The sequence below is a fragment of the Catharus ustulatus genome, chromosome 5 (genome assembly GCF_009819885.2).
Source record: "Catharus ustulatus isolate bCatUst1 chromosome 5, bCatUst1.pri.v2, whole genome shotgun sequence".
Taxonomy (NCBI): domain Eukaryota; kingdom Metazoa; phylum Chordata; class Aves; order Passeriformes; family Turdidae; genus Catharus; species Catharus ustulatus.
Window position 1 is genome coordinate 60,332,149 of NC_046225.1, and position 26,849 is coordinate 60,358,997.

At 39.2% G+C, this 26,849-nt stretch overlaps 1 protein-coding gene across 10 annotated transcripts in view; it reads left to right on the forward strand.

The window, feature by feature from the left end:
- The window catches only part of LDB2 (LIM domain binding 2), a 217,263-nt gene that overhangs the window by 159,275 nt on the left and 31,139 nt on the right, over nucleotides 1–26,849 (forward strand). For all 10 annotated transcript variants that reach the window (XM_042779288.1, XM_033060839.2, XM_042779289.1 and 7 more), the window contains exons 3-5: nucleotides 3,975–4,147; nucleotides 9,306–9,428; nucleotides 11,021–11,104. In XM_042779288.1, the coding sequence (XP_042635222.1) occupies nucleotides 3,975–4,147; nucleotides 9,306–9,428; nucleotides 11,021–11,104 (380 nt within the window). The remainder of the gene's footprint in view (nucleotides 1–3,974; nucleotides 4,148–9,305; nucleotides 9,429–11,020; nucleotides 11,105–26,849) is intronic.

The window sequence follows — 26,849 nt, forward strand, 5'->3', positions numbered from 1 at the left end:
ACCTGGGAGATGAAAGGAGAAGATGGAGGGTGATTGAGTACAGGAGAGTTGGAAGTCAATGAGAAAAATACAGGGAATGGGGATATGTTTGGCTGGGTAGGGGACAAAGAGGAAGGAGGTCCTCTTGACTGGTCCCTGGCTGATGAGACACTGAAGGAAGGAAGGAAAGTTGGGATAAATTTGGAGAAAGAATCTACTGTTACAAGGAGACAGAGTGGGAAAAAGTGCAGAGAGAGAATTTGGCAGGAGTAAACCACAAATTCAAGATCCAGGAGTGCTTAGGCTGCTAAGGCAGGGAGGTTGGGACAAGCAGCTGTGGAAACCTGGCTGGGTAGGAAGGGCACCAAAAAAGTGTGTGTGAAGTTGGCATTTTGGTCAGCGTGGAGGAGAACAAGGAAACTGAGACTAAATAACTGGGCCATCTTAATTAAGACGAATGAAAAAATCATGTAGATTCAGGGTAGGTTATTGAGTTTCCTTGAGCAAAAGAAAAAGAGGCATCATCTGAGGAGGGGGAGGAGACAAGGAGATATTGGGAGCTGAACAGTGATCTTGGAAGATAAACAACCAACCATATGCTGAAAAAATGGACAATTGGACCATGGGCATGGATGAGCAAAAAGACTGGAGAAAGAAAAAAGCCCTGGCATTAAGAAAGGAAATGACAAGAACTTCTCCAGACTCAAACTGCTCCTGCAAATGCTGAGCCCAGAGCTCTTGTGGCTGAGATCTGTGTGCTAGCTCTGAAGGCTCCATGTGATGGGTGTGGTAGGGAGGAGCCCTACAAAACCATGCACAGACACACATTCTTGGACATGTATTCTGTGGACTAAAAGCCACGCTCTAAAATATGAAAGAATTCCAATTCCAGTAGCACATAAATCTTCATTCAGCCCCACTGGTGCAATTAGATGTGCTGTTAGACTAGACTTTCCATTATGCTGTGACTGCCACTGGGGAATTGCAAACCCAAGGCCAGGCTGGCATACAGCTTGCTCTGTGCTCTGCAAGGGGTGAGTTCATTTCACGGGCATAAGGATGGCTGGACTGCATCCTGAAGTGGCCACAAGTATCCAGTTGTTCCGTAATTCTGCCTTCACATTGTTTGGGGTCCTCCAATAAAGTGTCGTGCTCTAGCAGAAGATCCATGGTATTGCTGAAATCTTGTTGACATGTACAGTGGCAGGCACAGGAGGAGTGTGTGCATCCACATGTAAGCACATCCATCTACTGCAAGTAGGGAAGGAAAAGCACCATTGCCATGTTCCATTCTTTTTCTCAGGAAAGGATTGAGTGTATGCATGCAGCAGAGCAGGGAGTGCATACACATGTGCTTGCATATTCATCTACACAATTATGCCTTGGAAGAGAAAAATTCAAGGAGTAGTCCTTTGCACTAGAAAGTACACAAAGTTTGTGATGATCTCTGGGCCTCATAAAAGTTATTCCATAGCCTTTTGTTTTTCTTGGAAATTCCATCTCCTGCACAAAACCCCCTTGTTACTGCTCTGGAGTTTCATGTTTATCCTAAAAATGAAATGAAATGATTTTTTAAGTCACTGAGTGCTTCAGGAAGAAAACTAAAACCTTGAACCTGCTTCAATCTTTCATGGCAAAGCAAAATAGTGAGCTGAGGAGAGGTCTGCTCATTAGCACAGGTTTCCATTGCTGTTCCTTCTGGAGCTGAATAGTTAGCTATAAACATGTACGCTGGATATTTGCATCGGTTATTTTCAGTTCTGCAGAGCGACAGGGTCTGCATGTGCATCTGTCATGGAAGATGAGGTTCCATGGAGCACATCCTTGTGTGCACCTCCATTCCTCTTCATGCTTTTGGTCTCCCACTTTGTTCCTAACAGTGGTATATCTCTGTAGCAAGCACAGATAACACTTACCAGGAAATAATTTTTATTAAAAAATGTTTACTAGTAATAAGAATAAATTATTTAATGTATTTCTAGACTTCTTTAATGTTTTGTAGCTGTAAATACAAGGCAAAAAACAACACCACATGACCATGCTACTTTGGGAACAGTCTATAAACTGCAGTTAAATAGTTTCAAGATGTTTATGCAGTGCATAAGTCACATGAATAGAGGTTTATCACAATCAGTAGGAATGCTGGATTTTCATATCACCCATTTGCTGCTTAAGATGATTAGCAGGAAATTTAATTTGCACTAATTAGCCTTAGGGGAGCAAGAAATTAACTTGATGGGTAAATTTCACTTTTTACTATATACCACACCAACATGAAGAAATTTGAGTTAAACCATGAATTAAATCCTATGCTAATACACTGGACTTCAGATTTTCTAAATTATATTAAAAGACTGTAAAAAAATATTGTATGCATAGTTAGTGGGTGGGGTTTTTTAGGATCTACAGTTGTACAACAGACTTTCAATGTATTCACTGAATTATCAGCCACTCCCAGAGTGTGGTATATTTTTGTACATTAAACTACATTGATTTGTGATATTACAGAAAAGCTTTTACAAGTCCTAATTTTCTGTATTTGCATATTTTCTTTTTACAATACGCATTATGACTGCCTATACAGTACTCCACGTTGCAATGCACAGAAGAAAAACAGTAGTCACAGAACTACTGTGAAAATTCCTTATTTTTAAATTTGCAACACCCATTTGCAAATGCATTTTTAGGTTCAGGAGCCTTTGTTCATATGCTGGCAAAATTTCTATAAAAATAGTTTTTTTAGAAATCACTCTCAAAAGTATACAGCAAATGAGGGAGGCATGAGTCACCACCCAGTCCCAACAGAAAAATTAGAATTAGGAATTTATAAACTCTAATCTTGCCTGTGGATGGTGACTTTTCTACCTCATTCTTCCAAGAGACCATTTAGATTGCTTGGTTTTTCCATGTAAAATGGAGGCAATTTTTATGTATCCACGACTCAAAATTACTGTGGATTGATTAATACTTGCAAAGCAATGAGTCATTTGGTATGGAAGTATCCATCTATTACAAACTCAAATGCTCTCTTATACCGGGCTTGTGGTTACATTCAAATTTATCTGAAGAGAAGGAGATGGAAAGCATCAGTTGCATATGAGGTAATTACATTTGATGTCAGTGCTGCTGCTAATTTGTGCATCTGAAGCACACTCAGCTCATTTTTGGAGTTAGACCTTATAAAACTTACCTGACACTACTACTGAAGTGAGAGATGTGACTTCAGTGAGAGTTTTACCCCACTAAAGAGTTCAGTCCATAGTTTGGGGTTTAAGTGGTACATGCAAGGGAGTTCAGGTGTCTGCTCAGACTTTCTAGCCTATGACACAAATACTGGTCTAAAGAGAGATCTCAAATAGATCTGTATATAGTCATATATTGTATAACGTTCTAGTTTTCCATTCTCAGGTGCTACTTCAATCCCCAGTACTCTGATTTCTCAGTAGTAGCCCTTCTGTTGAATCAAGAGTGCATGTACATGTGTGTGTGTGTGCATGTGTGGGTGGGCATATATAAATATACACATGCCCACACACACAAAAAAACATGTATGTGTACACAACCCCCTTATATAAAGTGGTTTACTTTTTTGGGTGTAAAAATATAGTTCTGTCAATACTCATCACTTGTATTTATACATTTATGGGTAATATTCAGCTTTCAGTAGTAATTGACATCATGTGGTTTTTTGTGTAATAATTACTTTGGGACAAAAAGCCTTGCAGATGGTTTCAAGAGTGACTCTAACATGCCATCAATGTAAGAAAATTAAATATGATGAGCCCACTCCCTCTGAATGGAGTCAGCCATTTTCATTGATTTCAGTGGGAGCAGGCACAACTTTGTCCCTACAAAAGGGAGAAAACATGCATTATATTCATTAAATGAAAGTTTGATTTCATTGCACTTAAAATTATTCATGTACTGTTAGCAAATGGTTTGAGATTTTATAACCTAGAGCATTTGCTGAATTCTGCTTTGTATTTTCCTCACAGCAATTGGAAGAACCCTCATTCCTCGTTATTTTAGCACTGTCTTTGAAGGAGGTGTAACAGACCTGTATTACATTCTCAAGCACTCAAAAGAGTCATACCACAACTCATCCATCACAGTGGACTGTGATCAATGCACCATGGTCACTCAGCATGGAAAACCCATGTTTACCAAGGTAACAGGGAAGACTCTATAAAGTGTGTTGTTTGGTTTTGGTTTTCTTTTTCTTTTTCAGTGTGTATAAGGGTGAAAAATATTGGCTGTTGAATTTTTCTGGTAGACTGAGATTATTTCTAATACTGAAAACCCTTGGAGCCATTTAATTACTGTTTTCTATATTCATTATGTGACTGGAAGAATGTGTGGGTATCTCCTGTAATTCTCCCAGAAAGAGAAGCACATAATGCCAGGCCAGAACTATCAGTTTTATGTTCATTAAATTCAGCCTGCCCATTTCCTGTTCTCTGGGTTTGATTTTAAAGTAGCAATGAGATTTCACATTGCTAGTACCTACCATTTGGGATGCTATGCACTACATGTGATACTTACCTGGTACAAGGACTATAAATCTCTATGAAAATACTGATTTGATACAGCAGGATGCCAGTTCAAAAGGCAGTGAAGTTAATGGAAGGAGTCAATTGATTGGATCAAACAGTTAGTGAATATTCAATATTTGTAATTGATAGTGAATTATCTTCATTCATAGGGCACATCTAATCCTGTAATTAAAATGGGTACTATATATGTATATAAAAAAACAGTACCAAAAGAGTGAAAAATAAAATTAAACCAAGAATTTTCTGATATTAAAAAAAAAATCAGTAAACTTCTTTCAGAATGCAAGTGAATACATTTTAATACATTAGCAGTAAATAATGACAACAGGAAATACTGATTTTCCATCTTGTACCTGTTTAACTTTTTCATGAAGAAAAGAACACAAGGAGAAGGCAGCAGGAGAAGGTAGATAATTTGTGTTGCCCTTGATCTGCAGGACCGTGGAGTTTTAAGTCACTGGCTGTTAGCAGCATCCTGACCAGGTTACATGGCTTATGCTATTTTAGCATGGATGTGAGTCCATCCCTTTGCAGGTCCTGCTCCCCATCTCCCCTGGGGTGGGCTCAGAGGGAGAAGAAGCTGCAGGTGTGGTGCACTGGTGAGCCAGGACGTGTGAGCCCTCTCCAGCCCCTGTGGCTTATACAGATACAGACAGAGAAGAATCCAGATATTCCTATTAGCACCTCTTTGCCACCTCACTGCTCATGAGGAGCTGTGAGTCCTGGCCATGTGCAGATGTGCCAAAGTTCCACAGTAGCTGCCTCATTGCTGAACTCCCTAAAGCAATTTCTGTGTCATTTCCCTTTGTGTTAGCATTAATGCAATAGCAAATAAAAGGGGCTTGGTTTGGGGGTTTTTCAACCAGTAAATGCAGAAAGCTTTTCTAAATTCAATTAGATTTTTTACTATTCATGGCAGCACATGACAGTATTGTTATTTTGTAAGGGAGGTTAGCATCCAGCAGGTCAAAGTTGGATGAACAGTATGGACTGGGCTGGGTGCCCCCCTCACATGAGGGGGTCACAGTTGCCTCCTGTGGCACTGTCCTGTTGTGTGCTGTGGGTCTCTCTGTCTGCTGCAGCCCTGGCAGTGCACAGCTCACCTCAGCCTTGATTGACTTGCCAATTTCTCTGGCAGATTCCAATATAAACCTCTGGGTCCTGGTAGACAAGTTCAGGTGGGGATGTGATTTGGATTCTAGTAAAAAAAATTAGGAAGGTTTAATGCCTGCATGTTTAAAATATGACTTGTTAGTAAGAGCAAATCTGGAATAAAACACAGTCATTGGTGGAATAGGGGAGAAGAAATAATACTCTCTCAGAAATTAGTTAGAGCCGAATGTTGTCTCAGCTGTGCTTATTTAACTTCTAGCAGATACACCAAGGGCACAGCTCTCGTACCCAGAGGTAAACTACTCTCACAGTGCTGGTGATGGAACAAAGCAGACCTCCCATAATAAGCACCACTGCAATGGGCTGTGGAGCTCCTTGGATCATATCTGAATTTGACCCAGTGAAACTATCGTGAGGGGGTTAATGCAAAAATACAAACCATTTCAGTTTCACAAGCGAATTCTAAGCTGCAAATTCACTAACTTCTAATATAACAGACTGAAATACTTTTCATTATGTATTGAATCAGGAATCCACAGAATCAAAAATCAAATGTATTTTATTCATCTCAACATTTTGCTAGTTAGAGCAACTCACTGCATACACAAGTATTGGATGAATATATAAAATAGCATTTCCAATTCTTTTGAAACAAATATGGCCAGAACATGCCTAGCAGTAAGAATATGAATGGTTCAGCTTGTCTTTAGAGGGTAAGAGGTCCTTGTAAAGTGTCACACATTAAAATTGTTTTGTCAAAATTCAAATAAATAGTATAAAAAATTTATACTAGTTCAGTGGCATAAATAAACTTGTAAAACACCAAAGCCAAGGCCACGATGTTTTTTTTACCTGGGAGATGCTCCACTTTTTCTTCAGGTAGATGAAAGTTTTAGGAGTCCTCTTAAGTCTCTGTTTTCACTGTGTTTACTCCAACTCTGGCACTCCCAGTTTATGTGTAGGCAAATAGTTTTTCTACAGTTGTCAATGGTTGTCAGTGGAATAGCAGAGGTAGGCAATGCCTTCACCACTAAAGCAGTGAGCGCCCCATGTGCTCACTACTCACTTCCTTCTCCCAGGAGTGCAGCCATCAGCTGGATTTTGTTTGGTGAAGCCCTTAAAACTCAGCAATTTTAATCCCTACTAATAATACCAGGCATTGCCCAGATTTGTATAAGCTTTAGGTTTCTTTTAAAGCAACAACTCATGTTTGAGAAATGGTAGTTAATAAGGGGGGAACACTTCTAAAGATGCCAAGTGTTAGGAGAATGAGATTGTGAGTAAGAAGGCACAGGACCAAAGTTGGTTTTTATAGGCACAAGCAGTTGAAATTCCTACAATTAATAAGTGCAGTGAAGGGGTTAAAAAGCTATTGGTTAGTTTGAGAAATGTTCTTTTTTAGTTTTTTCCTGGCCTAGTCTAGAGCAACCACGTGACACCCTGAATGCCTGCCAGCCTCTTTCTTGTTGATCCTCCGGAGACCATCTGTGCTGGGGGCATTGATTAGAGTGTGTCTGCTGGGATTACATCTTTTCTGTTGCCATGCCAACTAATCAGCTGATTTTGGTTACCACAGAAACAAAATGTCAGAGCTCACAGTACGGTAACATGAATTCAGCACAACAGAAAATGTTTTCTTAATTGGAGACCCTTTTGATTTTTTGGATTCTATGTAAAAGGCAGCTTTCAGGGGAAAAAAATAGCCCTTTTAAAATGAGAACTGTGCCAATTTTATTGATTAAAAGCAGTGTGTAAAATTCTACTTTACATAAGGAAATTAAATTCCTTTATAAGACGTATAAATTTTTACCACTGCAATATGAGGAATGTGTTTAAGTTTTTTCTATTAAAATTTGTTAATGCCAGTGCCTAAAATCTGCTAAGAGCTTTGGCAGTGTGAGCTTAAGAAAAGAAACATTTGAAAAGTCACAGGTATTATTATTAAAAAATTATTTTAACCCTGAAATATTTTCACATCAACTGGTCAATAACCAGGATCTTTGACCTCAACACAATAACATTAATAGAAAATATATTCCTTCTGTGAATCCTTACGTATGTGCATATGTACTGTGTAATTTCTCATCATGGTGCAGGTGATGTGAAAATTAAAGGTGAAACATAAGGCACATTAAATATCTGAAGGCATCACTAAGGTGTGTTGAAAAGGGCAGATGAGAACCTGTTGCAAGATTCTCCTTCACAGGTGTACAGGAATTTGTCTATATAGTGTGCCTGTTATAACTGCCTATGTGTTTTTGCAGAAACAGTAAGGAGGAAAAACTGTAAGAACATTAAGCGAACTGTTAACCAGAAAAGCCACACATTGATCAAGTGAGAGATGGCCAAGTCTAAGTCAGAGCTTTTAAAAAGGCTCAACAGACTCAGCTGAATCTGGGATGGTTATTTTTCAGTCAAATACTAGCTGTATTAAAATTAAGGTTGCAGAAACCCTTTGTTTTGAAAACCATTGCACCCTGTTTCCACAATATCTCTGTACCCTGCACTGCAAGTTTACTATGAACAGGGATTCTAAGTCTAAATATACATTTTTTTTTAAAATCAAAAGTGGTTAATTTTCAAATCAGTCATAATTTTCTATACTCCACAGTACCCTTAGTCAAGACACCATGCTGGGATTGTATTCTTCACCTTAAAGAAGATCACAATCATGTACCTTTTCCACATAAAATTGTGGAGAGATATTTAAAAGTCCCTAGTAATTTATTTTATTTTTCATTTATAGGTAGTACCCACCTGCTGCATTTTTTCCTCCTATATTTTCTATGCTTTCTTAGACAAGATTCCTCACAAAGCTGTGTGAGCCACTATCTGTGGAAGTAGCTCCATTGTCCTGGCTCTCCTTTGCTCCCCTCCCTCTAAAACCTGTGAGCAATGCAGCTCGTAGAGCCCCATGGCAGGCACCCATCTGACTTTCCTTGGAAGGGGGGACTAATAAAACTAGATAAGAGGGGAAAAAGAAACACAGAAAGAAACCCACAAAAAAAAAAAAAAAAAAAACCAAAAAAAACCCAAGAAAAAATAAAACAAAACAAAAAATCAAAAGCAAACAAAAAAATAAACGCGAAAAACCAAATGCAACAGGAGAAAATGCCTGGAAAAGGGAAAAAATGATGAAAAAAGTTATAAAAAATCATGGGGGGGGTGGGAAAAAAAAAGCCAGGTTTGACCACAGGCATTCAGGGCACTGCCTACTCCAGCTGGACATGAGAGAAAGGCTTATATGCCAAGCTGTAGTAAGTCTAAAACTGGTTGGGAATGACTGGTTCAGCAACTTGCCATCAAGTGCACTCAGTTGCACCACAATCACCTCCACTGTGAGGTTCAGTCATTAATTAGCAGTAGCAAACTGTGAGGAAAAGGGAATTGATGCAATAAATAAGATTTAGCGCACAATATTCTATGTTTGTAAAATGCTATAAAATCTATAGCATTATAAGTTACTGTCTCTGAGGTAAGACCTATGAAGTAATTTTTCCACATTTGTTTTTCTCCCCAAGAGGAGGAAAAACAATTAATCTAGCAGAGATGAACAATAGATTACTGATCTGATATTTTTGAATGTTGTTTAATCGATGATGCAATACCAATGAAAACAAAATTCCTGGGAATTTATTTCATGCATTTTATGTATTCTAGGTATGCACAGAAGGACGTCTTATCTTGGAGTTTACTTTTGATGATCTTATGAGAATAAAAACATGGCACTTTACTATTAGACAATACAGAGAATTAGTCCCACGCAGCATTCTAGCCATGCATGTAAGTAATCCTTTATTCATTTGACCTAATGCAAAGAGATGAGATTAGGTTTATGAAGAACTCCAGCAAATTTCACACCCAAGGCAATTAACTATAAATATTTTGGCTTGCTTGCAACCACATCTATTCACAAGTTCTTTCATGTCTCCCTTGTTTCTCAGTGCTCTATTATTGCCACTGTTGCTATGTTTTCATTCCATTTTAGCACGTAATTTTCTTTTTAATCCCACTTGGTGGTCTGTGTGATTTGGGTCCAAAATCTCTTCTTATCGACCTGGACTGCACCAAAGTCTGTGAATTTTCATCATTGTAGGTACCAATGATAAGTTTTAAATGAAGCAAAGCGATGTTACCCTTGCATAGACAAAAGATAAGAAATTGCCATAAATTTACTTGGAGACCTTTAGAATTTTAATCCAGAACTTCTTTTTGTTCCACATTTCACAAATTTCTTTTGTTATTGAATGAAAATACACACAAAAAACATTAAAGTATTAAATATTCCACAAGATAAAGTCAAAATATATAAAACGTAAATTGTAGAGAAACAATGAACATACTTTTATTGACACTCTAATTTCTTCACCGTAGACCCATTCCTGCTAGTAGCACCCCAATATACAAAATAAGTTGCAGGACTATGGTTTTAAAAAAGGTAAGAACACAAACACAATGATGTTCCTATATTTGTTCCTCTAAGTTACTTAGATATCCACAGATAAAAATATATTTATAGTGAGGAATTTTATATGGCTTAAGCTGGATCTTTTTCCAAAGTGCTATTGCAAGCCCGAGGAAAACACCTTTGAAAACTTGCCCCACCATTTCTGTCCCAGGATTATCTACTATTTTAGGGAACTTATCAACTGAACTCTTCAACAGTATCCCATTAAGGGACAATGAGGATGGCATGATCGACATTTTGTATTTAGAGGGCTGCTAAATTCAGAGTGGAAGCAGGTTAGACAGCAAGCAGCAGGTATTAATTTTAGTAATGAGATTGATCTCATTTTAAAGAGGAGGCTGGTCTCACAGGTAAAGATGCTGGCTAGGTCAGGGAAGAACTATACTTGCATTTTTCCCCATTTAATTCTGGGAAAATAACTTAGATCAGAAGGGTTCTCCAGACTGTGCTTAATGTCACATGTTTGATGAGGTCTTCCTGCTGCAGTTTCTTACCCACAAAAAAAAAAATGATATGTTTTTTATTCCTGCCTTTTCTGTCAAGTCTCCTGGGACTCAGAGCCAACATACTGAAGGCTCAGAGTGTACTGCAATCCCTGAGGAAGCTCTTTGGTGGGGCACTGCTCACTTGCATGACCAGACCTCTTAGGTCTATCTTTTGAATGAATGGTCAGGGATCAAAGGAACATACTCGAAAACAGTCTTTAGTCTGCTCCAATTTCATCATGCTTTACATCTTCCTATGCATATGGAACTCTAGCTTATTACATATATTTAGCACCAGTGTGTAATTTTTCCATAGCAGTGGCACTGCTTTTCAGGGAACCCTCCCTACATTCCACTAAGCACATAGAAAAAATACCCCAATGAAAAGCAAAGTGAAAATTCTTTTTTCCTTTGTCGTTTAGGCACAAGACCCTCAGGTGCTGGAGCAGCTGTCCAAAAACATCACTCGAATGGGTCTGACAAACTTCACCCTCAACTACCTCAGGGTAAGCACATAGCTGATGATTGTTGTGAGCATTTTCTAAAAGGTACTGTTGGTAATGAGAGCAGAGTCTGTGTTGATCAGGTAAGAAATTGACCTAACCCTTAATGAGGGTGGAGGAAAAACAAAGACATTATAGAAGAGATATAGTTTATAACAATGGGCTATTAAAAAGGCTAATAATTTTATAATTCACCCTGAGCCTTGTGTGAGGAGCCCCTCTTTTTAAGTATTTCTTCTCAGTTTCAGTAATGTCTTTATTTTATTGCAAGCAAGAAATTCCCAGTATTTTTCCTCTCTGTTTCACTGTGCCTGAGAAAATGGTAGCTAATTCTTATTAAAAGCTGCCTGTCTTTTCCAGCTTTTCAACCTTGCCACCTCTCCCAGGCAGAGGCAGGGCTGAGGGAAAGTTCAGCTCCAGCCCTGTTTGCAGCAGTCCCTCAAAGCAGTCCTCACTTCACATGCCTCTGGGAGCCTGAGCTTCCTCCTCAGCCTTGCACTGAATCGAGTGTGGTTTTTAAGATTAAATAATGCATTTGTTCCCATTGCTTTTTGACCCTTGAAGTGCATTCAAAGTTTAGATGTTTATTTTTATTTTTGAAAGTATTCCCTGGTGTGGGCTTACCATACATACACAGCAATACAGATTTGTAGAGTTCATATTTCAAATTTAAATTCAGATTTTTTGTATTTCTAGATCTGCCATCAGTGGTTAAAATGAGACAAACTGCTCAATGATACACCAAACTAACTTGGCCAGAACTGTCTAGTTTTATTATTTTTAATTTCATGAATAATTATTCAAGGAACTTTTTTACGATAACACAAACACTAGAAAACGCAGTTATTTTCAGCCTAATGTAGAGATGTACCTAAGTGTGTAATTTAGCTGCACTTCATTTAGTTCTTTCCTATGATGGATGGACCCCTGTCCCCAGAGTGTTTTTGAACTCCAAGGGAGACAGTGTGCAGGACTGAGATGTGTGACGAGTTCTCTCTCAGGGTATCCCTACAGTTTATAGATACCCCATATTGTACTTACTCTCCCAATAGCATAAGCCATTACTGATTTCTGCTTATGTGGTGTTAATGTAAAAAATTACTGTTCAAATTACAGCCTGAGTTGTGCAGGGCAGGTCTGGTCTATTGTAACTGAAAGAAGAATGTGGCATAAAACCTCAGAGGAATAATACATTGCATTAGGATTTTTCCATGTGTAAATGTAAGATTAACGTGCCTGTGTAATGCACATTGTATTCTCGTGTTTAGTTTAGTTTGTGAGTTGGTACAGAGTGCAGCTCTTGTTCTCTGGCAACCCTACAGCCACGCTGCCCTTGTTTTGTGGTGGGGCACCCTAGAGCATGTCCTAGAGAAAATCCCACTGGGGATTCCTGCTCAATCATGGCAAGTTTTACATTACATGTCATTCATTTCATGTTTGCGTCAAACTGGGCAGAAAGGGGCTGAGTTAGGTAGGGGATTTCTGTGGTTTCTTTGCAAACTGTCCAGTGACTCCGGGCATTGACCACTCGTGGGTGTTTGGTCCCCTGAGTGTGACAGGACATTTGGGCTGGCCCTCAGCAGCCATGGGCTCTGCAGCCTCTGCAAAGCTCTGAGGGCCAGGGAATTCACAGCACAAACCACCTCTGTCTCTGATCCCTTCTGCCTCCTCCGTGGTGCAGCCTGTGATTGCTCCCTGTGACAACACAAATGACAAAGGCAAGGCTCTGGTTAGGGGCAGCTGGCATCAGGCACCCATTCTGCTCCCTCTGTCAGCATCAAAAACTGAAAGGAAGAGGGAGAGAGAGGAAAAAAAACTCGGAAAAAGAAAACTGGGATCAAGATAAGCACTAGGGAGATGAGCAGTGAAGTGGAAGGGGATGAAAAGATAAAGTCTTACTTTTTTTCTTCTTCAGACTAGTTTTGTTAGCTTAACAGACGACATTAGGTCTCTGGGTGCAAAGCTTCTCTGGCTCCTGCTGTGGTGATTCCAAGAGGAAATCTTTTTCTTCTCAAGCCAGTCTTTACATGTCTCTTTTTCTTGTGGTGAGGGATTGATCATTCTGCTCTTTTTTTCAGATGTTCAGCTCATCATGGCAGCGTGTATTACATGGTGTATTTCCATTTTGATTTGCTTCTTTTCCAGTTACTTTCCTCTGTTAATTTTAACATGAAAATATTTTCTGAGCTCATGCACTAAAAATCATGCACTAAACTAATGTGGTAAATGTACTTAGATTTAAGGTGTTCTGTTTTGTCGGTTTTTAAGTCATCATTTTATGATATTTTATTCAGTCTTCCCAGTGTTTAGTAATTAGCACTGTTACATGATTTTGAATAAAGATCAGAAACTAAGCATTAATTTTTTTTTTTCTGCTCACACAGCAAAGGCTTGTGATACTCATAAGCAAAAACTTCACTGATGGGCGGAATTAATCATTTTTATTCTCCAGTGTGCACATAGCAGCAAGCTGTGCTGCAGTTTCTTTAAAGGCAGAATTTAAACCTGGATTTCAGATGGTTGTGATATAAAGGCATAGCCGGTGGTTTTTGGGCTCTAGACATCACAGAATGCTAAATCATTGCTAGTTGGGATAATTGCAGTTGCTGGCATGTAAACCTCCATTCCTGAGTGCCACATGCTTGTAGAGCCACAGCTTTGGATGTGTGCCCTGGTTTGTCTTCATTCACTCCAAGTAAAACTGTCCAGCATTGAAGAACACTGATTTTGTAAATCGTATTTAATACAAATTTAAAATATATCTTCTTGGAACCTGGAAATGAAATGTTTTGTCCTATGTCAATTGCCAAATGGTCTTTCTCTCTGTTTTCTCTGGATCTGTACAAAACCATAGGCTTCCTTTCTTTCTAGTTACGAGTTTGTTTTGTTCCAGCATAATTGATTACCCCATCAATGGGGTCAGCATACTTTGCTGAAGCTGCTGACTAGGAGTTGAATAGGCTGTCTCAGAAATAATGAACAAAACCTTGTAGGTTTTAAATTAATATCAAGATTTTTAAAATGTAATTTCTTATCAAGTCATCAAGTAGTAGATATTACGAACTATCAGATAATAAGGCCAAGACCTAGTCTCATTCAGTATGAGTCCAGGAACAAACAGGAATCCTGTACAGAATTTGAAGGTGAAGATAACATTGAGAAGAACAGTTTCCACTAAACTGCAATAATTTAGTCCCCATGTTTCCTTATTTTTTTCTAATTTATTTAGTTGCTGAGCTATGTTATCTATATCTTCAATGCATAATGGATTTGAATGTACTTTAAAAACAACAGCTCTATACTAGCAGCACTATTCAAAATTTGGAGTTCAGCTATTTCTTGTTGTCATCTATAAAATTATTCATTCTCTTAACATTTCTGACACTATTTAAAGTCAGCCCCTGTGTCAGGTAGGCAGGATTACCTGTCCTGGGCCTTGAAAGATAGCTGTGTCTTGCCCAGCTGGTTTTCAAAATTTGTCTCTGCTTTCTTGTGCTGGCTGGGCTGGAATGATTTCATAGAGTGCTTCCCCAGAGGTCTCTGTTGCATCCTCCCCCCACTGTGGTCTGCTCTGGTAGCCAGTTTAGTGATGCTAATGGACATAAATCCCCTGCCCCTTGCTAAGTTGGAGTTAGTGTGGCAGAGCACTCCAGCTCTGCCTCGGGAGAGGTATCTAGGCAGGGGAATGCACACTCCCACTTCCCCTTACATCCTGTAAGACTCTGTTAACCAGGGCTTGCTTATCTGAGCTACAAATGATACAATTTGTTTGTTCTCTATATGAGACAATGACGAGGTGTTACTATTGCTACACAGAGGACAATATTTTCTAAGTCCTCACTTTCACTAATTTAGTTCCTTGCTAGACACTTTTGGATTTCTTCTTCTGGGAGGATAATGTGAATTATTTAATGGGACACAATTTTCTAAAGGCACTACTTACACTGTAGTCAAAAGCCATTTGTATGTGTACCCATTGTGTACAGAGAATTTTCTTTTCCACATGCAAAATAGACACACGTGCAATGCTTTCCTTTAATGTGCAGGGAAACTTGATTTTCTTCATATGATTTCAAGCACAGGAAAGATATGAGCTGAAATAATTTTGGAGCTATTTTGCTCCTAATCCATAACAGTTTATGGCAGCCAATATGTTATGGCTTTTGGCGTATCTTCAGTGAAGAAGGAGAAAGTTTACATGCATACATGTTAAGGATGTGCAGTCGGGTGTTTGGGGGAAAAGAAAAGCTGTATTTATAGCCACACATGCAATATGAACTCATTTCTCTTTGTGAGTTATGTTGTGTCATCATCATCAGGCAGTGCAGGTAGAGCATAGGTTAACTAGCCCTCACTCAGGAGCAAATGCTCCAGTGCTGCTTATTCTCTTCTAGGGTGTTCCCCAGTATCATTCTGCTGCCCAGGGAAGTAGTGGAGCACAATTCCTGGAGGTATTCATTTAAAAGACCTGTGGAGGTGGCACTTAGGGACATGGTTTAGTGGTGGCCTTGCAGTGCTGGGTCCATGGTTGGGCTCAATGATCTTAGAAGTGTTTCCCAATCAGAGTGACTCTGATTTCATCTCGGTTGCAAACCTTAGTGGCTGCACGGCTTCTACCAGCTAAGGAGGCGTTGTCATTCCAGTGCACACCTTTGGGATTAGGGCACATGGATGAGCACTGGGGCAGTCTGAGGGGACAACTAAAGGGAAGTGCCCTTTCTGAGAAAGCAAGGACCTGTTACTGCACTTGGGATTTCATCTTGCCCCATATACTAACAACAAAACTATTTCTGTTGGATGCAGTCTGTTGTCTAAGGCTGGCAACATGGTGTTTCTGGAAACACACTAGTGAAAATTCTTTTCCCATGGCTATCACAGTGAAGCTTGGGAACAGGGGCAGTTTGTTAAAGCAGCACTGGGCTACTCTAAAGCCTATCCTTTCTTGTTCTCCAGTCCCCTGCTTCTGCCATGTTTCCATGTCTTCAGTAGCTACATGTGAAGCCCTACACAAAGGAATTTATTAGTTTTGTGCAGCACATTGAATGGGGGGTGCTGGGGAAACGGAGGATGTGTTCAGAGGCTGTATCCTATTGGATGTGAATGAGTTCTATTAAGGGCTCTCAAGCACTAAAAGGGGGATGTTTAGATAATTTAATAATTTTGGTGACTTTAAAATGAAAACAGCCAAAATTTTAAAGGAACTTCTGTGTTGTATATGGTGAAAGCAGGCACAACGTTTTGTAGCCTTAGTTCCTGTAAAGAATGGAATTTTTCAATCTAAACCAATTGATCCTGGGGTAGCTCTCCATAGGAAAATACAGCCGAAACCAGAGGATTCTCACAGAAGGATTCAGATTACTGTAGCTGGCTGTCCATAATCTATCTGTGCCAACTATAATTAGCTGATTCTGCCAAGGTTTTCTGGTAATGTAATTTCTTAGCATTTATTTTAGTAATGATCAGAGTGGATTCTGTTCCCCTCTTTTATGCATCTAACGCTTTAGGGATAGTGTTATATGTTACTTTCAGAATAATAAATGAGAAGAAATGTATTTGCAAAAGCTCATACAGTCAAATGTTAGCTTTTCACTTTTTTAATAAAGACAGAACATCACAGAATCCTTATATCAGGAGTTAATTCATCATAAGCTTGAAATATCAGAGAGAACAGGGATGGAAGAGTTGCAGAAGATAGGGTAGGTAGAGAATTAAGCAATAACTTAGATATTTTCTAAAGCAAAAATGGAATCTGAAGCAACCACTGCATAGGAGATGGATTGGAAAGAAAATATTCATATTGTTAGAAATAATAATGGTGTGTTTTTCATCCCTTGATTTTTAAGTATTTTGCTAAAACAAATGGGAAAATTGTGGCACATAAGAAACAAAAAAATATGGAGCAAACCCAATAGCATTTAAGAAAAGTCAGATGGCAATTCTAAACCAGACTGGAGAGTAAAGTGAGCTGGTGCAGTATTGTCCTCTTCTGCTCCTAATGACTCAGAAACAGATTTTAGTGTCTGTGAATACCAGAAATTTCAGAAGTCCTGAAAAGTGTGCAGTGGAAACAAAGGACAAGGGACAACAGACATCACAGTACGAATTGGGATTTCAGCAGACATGACAGATTTTGCCAGCATTCTGGAAATGGTAATGGCCCGTTTTCACACAAAGAGCACTGACTAGGCTCATGAGTATCAGTTAAGGAGAAAGATGTGTGTGTATGAACACAAGCCAGTTACTGTGCTCACTGGACATACAGCCCATATGACCTTTGAAATAAAATTAAGGTCTGGACTAATGAGAATGGAAGGATGATAATCAGTGATGTGAGTCCTTGAAGCATCCATGAGTAAGAAATCAGAATGAAGTTAGGTTGGAGCACTTTAAAATTAAAAATGTCAGAAGGGTAAAAGGGAGAAAAAGAAAGACAAAGAAAAAGCACTAGTCAAAAAAACAAGCTACAAGATTTGAACTAATAATGTTATTTCAGAAAAGAAAAAAGATAAAGAAAAAAAATTCCAAGAACACAGCCACAGGCTCTCTTTTAAGAAGACTAATTTGGACTAGTATGCAGTACAGTCATAAATAATAATAACTATTAATTAAGTTTAGGAATGAGACCTGCAGAGGTACAATTTATATGAAGACCTGAAAATGCCCAAACCAGCTTCTTGTTCAAAGCAATGAAAACAGCAGAAATTTTAATTAGTTGTTTAATATTGAATATCCATCGGTATTTGGTATGAATTGTTATGCAGGGAGGAGTGAGTGCTCCGAAGCGGTCAAGAAAACCCTTTCATGCAAAGCTGGTGGTTCAAACCTTTGTTCTTGGAAGGAGTTGTTTTAGAACTTAAAATATTTATTGTGGAAAGATTATGGCAACCCTAAGGTCTGCTATTCATCTGGAAAGGGAATCCTGTAGCCTACCCACTCATGTTTTTAATCTTCATAAAGATAATGTCATGAGTCTGTCTATCGTGATATCACAAGCTACTAGCTCATATCACCTTGTAAAGTAGTTTTCTATAATAGTTAACTGTACTGATTAGCCTGCTTATCCCCTTCCCCTGCCACTCTTTGTATGGTAAAACAGCATTACTATTTACTGGAGAGATCTTCTGTGATGCGTCTCAAGCTAAAATTTGACTTTTCAAAAAAAGGTTTTCCTTGGGCTTTGATCCTACTTCTAGGATGTTTATGAAAAGCCTTTACCTTTCTTGTGTGATGCCCTGATCCTTGTGTTTATGAAGGATACCTACCCACTTTGTCACTTTGTTCTGTCTATATACAGTAATTTCACAAATACAAGTCGCAGCAATTTGACAAAAATTTTGGTGGAAACCCGGAAGTGCGGCTAATACTCAGGGGCAGCTAATATGTGAATAATTTTCTGACATTTACAACCCCAGACGTGCCAGCCAGGGCGCCGAGCCAAGCACCTGCCAGTAAAAGCCGGTATTTCGCGATTGTTACAAAGTGTTACTCCGTTGCCCTGGCTCCCTGCAGGCAGCACGGGGGGCGGGGAGAGAGGCAGGAGAGCTCTCTTCTTCCCTCCTCTGCCGCAGCCCAGGGGAGAGACGGGGAGACCCCGCGCCGCCATTGCCGCGGCTCGGGGAGGAGGGGGTGCTCCATGCCCGGCCAGCGCCGCGGCGGGAGTGGGGCCGGGGCAAGCGAACCCAGAGGTGGCGGCCAGCCCCGAGCGGCACCACCGAGCTGGGCCACCTGGCCCCATCAGCAGCCTCTAGCGGGCTGAGCCTGCACAGCCTTAGCTGAGCCAGTAAACCCCACCCTGCCGCGATTCTGTTGGTATTTGGCAACTTTGTTGCACACAGGTCCTCGCTGCGAACGACAGAGCGGCTTATATTCAGGTGCGGCTTGTGTATGGGCAAAGAACGAAATATTTGCCAACACCCAGAGATGCGGCTTATGCTCAGTGCGGCTTGTATTCGTGAATTTACTGTACTTTTATTTTTAAATCTATTTTGATCTCTCTGTGTAATTTCTCCATTTTATATTCTCAACAGAACCCTAAATACCAAAATCTGACTCTGATCAGTGAAATAGTTCAGAGACTATTAGTCTGGATGAGAGACTGGCACACAGAAAGTTAAATTTGTCTTGCAGTCACCTCCCTTGTACTGGTGCAAGCACTGTTGGAGCCAGGTCAGGTGACTGATCTGATGAAATAACTAATCTAACTCTTTTCACCTGAATTATGACCACTCTTAATAGCTCCCCAAGTGCTACTTGGGCTGGTCAGAGAACAGAGCAGCAGTATGGATTCGTATCAACTGGCTACTGTTGAAGCTGGACCTCATCTCCAAATTTGCCAGCACTGATAGAAAAAGACAAGAAAGAGCTTGGGAATCCTACAGATTAAGTAGGATTCCATGAATCTATAAATTTTCCTTTTATTCTTCTGTATCTGAACCATTATATTGATCGTGTCTGACCTATTATTGTTTCATACTCTTAAATGTATTCATTTCATTAGAGTGACCACTGACTTTCAACCATACATTTTAGAGTAGACATTTGCTCAGAACAGATTACCATAATTTACAAAACTTGAATTGAAAATAGAATAAGCATAAAGAGAAAAGGTTGATTTTTTTTTTTTTTGCACTACTGAGTGAAAAGGAAAATTCTATCTATATACACATATTTATCTCTATAAATGGAACACCCACTTCTGTAGGTATCCTGTGGACCATACTGTTCACTAACCTTGCAATTAATTGTCATTACTCTCCTACTGGAAAACTTCAGTAAAACATTTCCTTGCTGTATGCACACATAGATGAATATTAGTGTCCATCATGAATGTGTAGATCTGCATTCCTTTTGATTTCTAAGCATGCCTTCTGTTGATATTAAAGGGAGTATCAACAGATGTCTCAAATTCATAAATGGAAACCCATGATTTTGTGTTTGTCCTGCTTCAGGCAGACCCATGAGATGTAATGTGGATAATTTCTAGCCAGCACTAATGAGCAAAGGTGGTGAACCAAACCTGTACTGATGCCCACATAAGGCTTGTGAGCACAGAGGGGCAGAGGACATTGAGACTTGATCCAAAATCTGTGTCATTCCTGGTGCTGCATTCTGCACAGCTAGAAAACTGTGCTGTGTTAAATATTCCTCCCTACTCTGAATTGCTTCCTTAATCTTGTGCCTTGTTACCTTTTCTACTTGGTGTTGTTGCCTCACAATTACTCATAATAAGGAAGTTTGTTAATCAAGGATCCAGTTCAACATCCATTGGAGTCAATGGGTATATCTCCTTTGATCCAAATGTCATCTCAGAGTTTTCCATTTGTTCTGAGGTATTTTATGCACATAAAATCCAATTCATTGAAATTAATTTCTCTATTCCTTCAGGCAGTTTTAGCCATGAAAATGTCACGCTTCATGAACAGCAACAACAAATGGTTATTTTTATTGCTTTTTTGTTTTTCTTTTCAAATTTTGTGACAAAAGAAAATTAACTTGATTAACCACAGATTATAGTTCTTAGGTGAGCCCAAAGGAACAAATATCAGCTTGGGGATCTGATTTGAAGACTGTAAGCATAGAAAAGAATGAAGGAATACAGAAAAATAGAGCTTTCATAGCAAGACAGAGAATTTTCTCATTTTATTAATCATTCAGGCAAAACTTAGAGCTGATTTAATTAAAGGACTGTGCACCATTTCTATCCACGATAAGATGGTTTTACATAAAGTAAGTATGAGTCACATGGAAAAAAACTCCACAGCTGTATTCCCTAGCTAAGATTTCATAGAATTTCATTTATAAAGTAGGATTGGACTCAGTCATGCTGGATCAAAACCTTCAAAGAAAGCACATGCAACACCATTTTGTCTAAACAAAATGATGTTGGTGATTAGGCAGAGATCACAGTACTCTGCAGTAGACCTTGTCTCATTCTGGTTCTTTACTTGTCCAGCTTTTCAGCATTACTGCTGCATACCACAATGGAATGTAGGTCCCATGTCTACAAGGCAGCAAAGGTTTCTTTCTAGAGACATTCCAATCCAAGTAATGAAATATAAAAGGGAATAATCTTTTAATAGTGATATGCAAAGAAAGGAAGTAAATTTCCATCTTCTAAACACTACACCAGACCTTTTCACTGATTAACTTTTGGTAAGGTGTATTAGAGCTATGGTATCATTTGAAATATTATAGCCTATTTCATAGCAAGTCTGTATTTTATAACTATCCCAGCATCATGGTGGTATTCTAGTGAATCCTTGGATATCTTACTGATTTTCTTTAGCAGTGTGTGAGATGAGATTTTCAGCCATACCAAAGACAGTATATCGTATGTTCTATTGCTAAGTGCTCTCAAACAATGTAATTTTAAAAATTAATTAATTCTACTAAAACAATTGCAGTAAGAAACAGAACATGAAATACAGCTTGCTGTTTATGATAGTCAACAGTGTAAGGAGAAGGACAAATGATTCAGAACAAAATGTATATTCTTGAAGTCTTTCAATGCTATCACCAAATATATTCATGATACTTTTTGTTTCTTTTGGGCATGTTCTTGGTGTCTAATTGTATTATGATGACCATCTGGTCTCTTTATTTCTCAGTTTCTTTGAATTCTTTCTCGTTTAATATAAGGATAGGTTGATTCCTATAGTCTTATTCTAATACTTAGATTCCTACTGTGGGCCACTTTACTACCTAAGTAAGCTTTCTGTTGCTATAATAACGGACAAGGAAAACTTCTGCTTTCAATCACACACATATACGAACTGGAACAACATCTTGGAAAGCAGTGACCTTTCTCCAGAGTGAAATAAGTGGGTGCAAAGCTTCTCCTGTGATAGTTACATATTTCCTTACCTGTAGAAATACAAGGTATGAGCACCATCAGATTAATCACAGCAGTGAAGGACATGGGGACACTGTCATGGTCTGCCCTCCAAGGCTTGCTCCAAAGCCTCTGATAATCAGCCCAGTTCTGCTGAGAACACAGGGCCCAGTCAAGCATTTCTCAATCAAACTTTTCTGAGTACAAATCCTGTTTAAAGGGAAAAGGCTACCTTCCTTATAGGCCAAAAAAATTATCACAGAGGCTTCAAGAACTGTCTGTTTCATTGACTACTAGAGCAGAAATCAGAAACACATGAAACAAGAGGAAACAGCAGAAACAGAATCACCCACATAAACAAAAGCTCTGTAGCCCCCCAGGAGACTTGAGAAGGATGCTGTCCATGAGGTGCTCTCACTTTTCTATTTACACTGTCCTCTCACATTTCTTGCATCAAATTCTGCTGAAGATCACTTCCTTAAAGAGCAATGAATATCAGAGGAAGGTTCATAATATAAAGCGTACTTTTAAAATGCTGATTGGTTTGGAATTATATTTTAGGCTTTTTCCTCACCTTTTCCTTTAAGTGGAATTAAAGAAGAAAGAAGATTTTTTGATACCTGCTATGAAGGCTGTTACTGGTCCTTGATAATGCCTTTGTGTAAGTAGAAGTTGTGATTGCTTAGTACATTTCAAGATGGATGTATCATGCCAGCTTTTACCCCTAATTTATATTCTCAAGCAAACCTAAAGGGAGCTTACATTTTTAACTTCCAGTGTTTGATTTCATTGTTCAAACTTTTATTCTTTTTTTTTCTTAGTTTCTTTCTGAACAAAAATTATGTTAGAAAGAACTTCAAAGGATATCAGCTGCTAGAGGGTTGTTGATTTCAGTGGAATTATACCAAGTTATGAAAAAAATCAGGTCAAAACGGGAAAAACTTAAAGAAGTATATGCATCTAATATTCTATGCTATGACAAAGCTTTTAATAGGTGATCTGCTTGCATTTTGCTCAAGCTTATTTCTTTTATGTACATAAACATGCTTTTCCAAACAATTGATACAATTCATCTTTGCTCAGCTTCTTTCATACCAGTAAGGCTGGAATCAAGTTCTTGAAACAGTGTCTGAGGTCAGTTCTGGGTGCAATCCAAAAAGCTATTCATCTATGTGTGTAATCATGGAAGGTGATGTGTGCAAAGGTGGAAACATTGCAGTCTAGCTTAAAGATAGTCTGTGCCTTAGGAATAAGGCAATATGGGCAGATCTCATTAGCTACTTTATTTTATCTGCAAGGGCTGTTAGAATCATCCATTTAATGACATTCTGTGATTTAATAAATAAGGTTGTATGAATCTAGAATATCACAGGAATTGTGATTGTGCAGAAAACACTTTTGGTGATGAAAAATTCAACTTTCCACTCAGGAGTGCTCAAAAAACTTAAACAAAACCCTGAAGGGGTTGATCTGTGATGACTTATTTGGGGTTTTGTTTATCATACAGATATTTTTATATTAATATAAAATTATGTATTTTATTCAATTTAGTTGGGAAAAAACCCACCCCTATATTTGTTGGCCATTTTAGGCAGTGTGTTACTGCAGCAATGGAAAAGTCTAGAGAGTGCATCTGTGCTTGGTTATCAGTCTTAAACACCTTGAATAAATAGCATAGCATCAGGAAAACCAGATTACTTCAACCATCCAAAAATACAAGAAAATGCATTGCCTGCAGCCTCTTGCCACTGCTATAAAATAGAAATAATTATGGAGAGGGGGAAAAAGTTCATCTGTGTACATTTACTAAAGTATATGTCCATGTCATCATTGAAAATGTGCCTGAAAGTTCTAGCATAGTAAAGCCATTTCATATAATGAATTTTGTTATGCCTTCTCATTTTCTGTGGACTTGAAAATCTAGATCTACCTGGACTCCCATCATCATCGTATCTGATGGTTTTGCATTTTCATTTTATTTTATTCTATCAATATTGTTGTAAAAGCCATTCTATCCATTGCACAGCTGAGGAGCTGAGGATGCTTACAAGGACACAAAGCCTCAGTCAGACATAGCATCTTCACTGCAGCCTCCAGCTAGAGGCTTATCTTTTTGGATTTCATTGCTTGGGACACCACAGGCACCTGTGCCATCCTAGTTTGAGCCAGCCACTGTGTCATTTATTTTTATAGTAAAGCATGGGAGGTGGGAGGAGATGCCTGGCTTTATCTGGTATTCCAGAACCCTTGCCCCAAAGTCTTTACTTATGGGTCAACATCCTACTTAGCCTGAGGGAGTTGAAAGCCCCCTGTGCACACACACCAAGAACAGGCTAAAAAAACCAGTGGGTGCTGTGAGCAACTTAATGAAGCAGGGCCATGATGCAACCTAGAGACATGGCTCCATGGGTCAAAAAAGGAACCAGATTATTTCAGCTGCTGGAGAGATTGGCTGAATGAAAACAAGGACTTATCTTCTCCAGTCTGCTCTCAGGATTCTTTGCTTTTAATTGAAGAGTGACTGAACAGCAAGTTGGAGTGAACATACTGGTGATTGCTCTTCTGTATACACAGCTTGCACTTCTGTGTGCTTAAGCCATCCACATCTGTCAGACTCCTTGAAAGGGCTCATTTGGATTTTCAACACCCTCAGGTTATGTTCATCTTTGTATATTAAACAGAATCTAGTGGTGTTCTTGGGCATCTGAATGCACTGTCTATACTCTTTTAGAGCTCTTCTGCCTACTTTGCTCACTCTCAAAGAATTCCTGGGCAGTTCAGGAATTGGCATGATAGTCCATTGCTGGAAGGAAATTTGTATGTAGTCTCCTGTCTTGGTGCATAAGAAGGCTTAACTTTATGAAGGTAGGACAGTGTCTGCCAGTTGGCCTCACTGCCAGAGAACAGTGCTGGCACATTTCATTTACTAGAGTTGCTATGTCTTAACAGTCTTAAACATGATGCTTTTTGAATTCTGAATTGTTTGAGTGTGTACCAGGCTCACCTCAACCAAGGCAGATGAAACACAGGACTTTGTGGCTCACACTCTTGGAGTTAAATGCTTAAATGTAGGTACTTTAGTACTTTTTTCTGATATTTGATTTAGAGCTACAACTGAGGTCACAAACCAAGAATGAGCTTTAAGACCAGCTCTCCTATTTTTTTTCCTGATACCACTACCACCATTTCATTTGCCTATTTCTTCTGTATTAACAGAAACACATACTTATGTGTATCTTTTCTTTCTGTCAAGGAGAATGCTGCTACTGTTCTCCTGTGTTCAGTAGGCAATAACAATTTTCCCCGTCAGCCAGCAGGAAGAATGGTAGTCTCTTTTAACTCCACTCCCATATACACTTCTAGAAGTGAAAGAAACTTGTCTCTCTGGAAGAGGCCTGCTGCCTGGACTGAAGGCAGGCATGTAGCAGCCAAGCAGCAGAGTGACCAGCTGATCAGAATGTGTTCCACAGAACACAGTCCAGGATGTGAAGACAACTCATGAATGCCATGGAGAACCTCTAACACTTGGAAATGTGTACCTGAGTACACAAAATGGGGCTAAAATCTGGAAAAAAATTAAATAAGATTAATAGCTCCATCTTGAATACCTCTGGTCTTTGCATGTCTGTCTGAGTAAAGTAAAAATTTACCTTCGATGTCTTCTGTACATGCTGCAAAGTCAGGCAGCTCTCAGAGATTAAGGGGCTCTTCCTTTCTGAGTCACATTTTACAGCAGAGCTGTTAAGGGCCAAGTGCAATATTAATAAATGAAACAGAAGGAACACGACTTGATTTTCAAACTCCAAGCAGGAGTTTGCAGAACTAGCAATTAGGAAGAAGATATTTGTACATGAAAACTGCAAGTCTTATCTGGAAATCACTGAGTTAATAATCTTGGCACCTGATGACTTTTTTTTTTACCAAGACACAGCAGTTTAAGGACACTGTTGTGTGAAACTTTGTACAAATCTGGTAATGGATCAGCTGGTCTGTTTTTAAAAGGAGGGAAGGAAGACTATTTATTTCCCCCCAAAGGAACTGCTACAAAGCTATTTTCCTTATCAGAAGAACACCTTTTTCCTGAATGTTATCTCTGACATTTGTTCTTTATAACCTAATGAGGGCAGGTGGAACACCATGGGAATGAGTAATTGTTGATTTGATATAATTTTAACTTTTGTTTCAAGCCTGCACATGGAGTTGGTATTTTGAGCCTTCATTTTGCTTATTGGTGACCTTGGGCTATTTTGTAGTCAATAAGAGGGGAAAAAGATAGTGCGTCTTTTTACAGCTAGGCTGTTAGGTGGCTCAAACTCTTGCCTAGAGACCATGCACAGAAATGTTTTTCTATGTATTTTTTTTCTTTTGTGAGCAGCAGAGAGTGTTACTTGATCTTCCTAAATAAAATGGTAGGGCACATTTGTAATTTAGGTTCTTCTCTCTGAGTGTTTGCATTAGACTCCTTGCACATCCTGTGACAAACACCCAGTGTCCTTCCTGGCCAAGGCCCTGGGCAGGCGGAGTGAGGCTGCACTATGGCCCTGCCTGCTGCCCCAGTGCTCAGCAGGCATGGAAGCTGGCTGGGTGCTGCCTGCCCTGGCACACAGCCTGACCTTCTTTCCTTAGGAAAGTTTTCAGGGATTCCCCCAGGAACCTTTGGGCATGGTCACTCCCAGAAGATGGACTTTCCTCTGCCGGACATCAGGGGCTATGTAAACCTGTTACTCCGCTGGTCAGTGGTACTGGCAGGGATTGTTCCTCTCTGGACTGGATGCAGTGTTGTGCACACAGTAAAACCCAGGGACTGGGAGAGAAGCTTGTGTGTCCTTAGATCTGCCCATGGCCAGCCTGTTTCAATTTGCCTTCTTGGTACTCAACAAGTAACCTCAGGTTACAAACTTTCAGCATGAAAAGTAA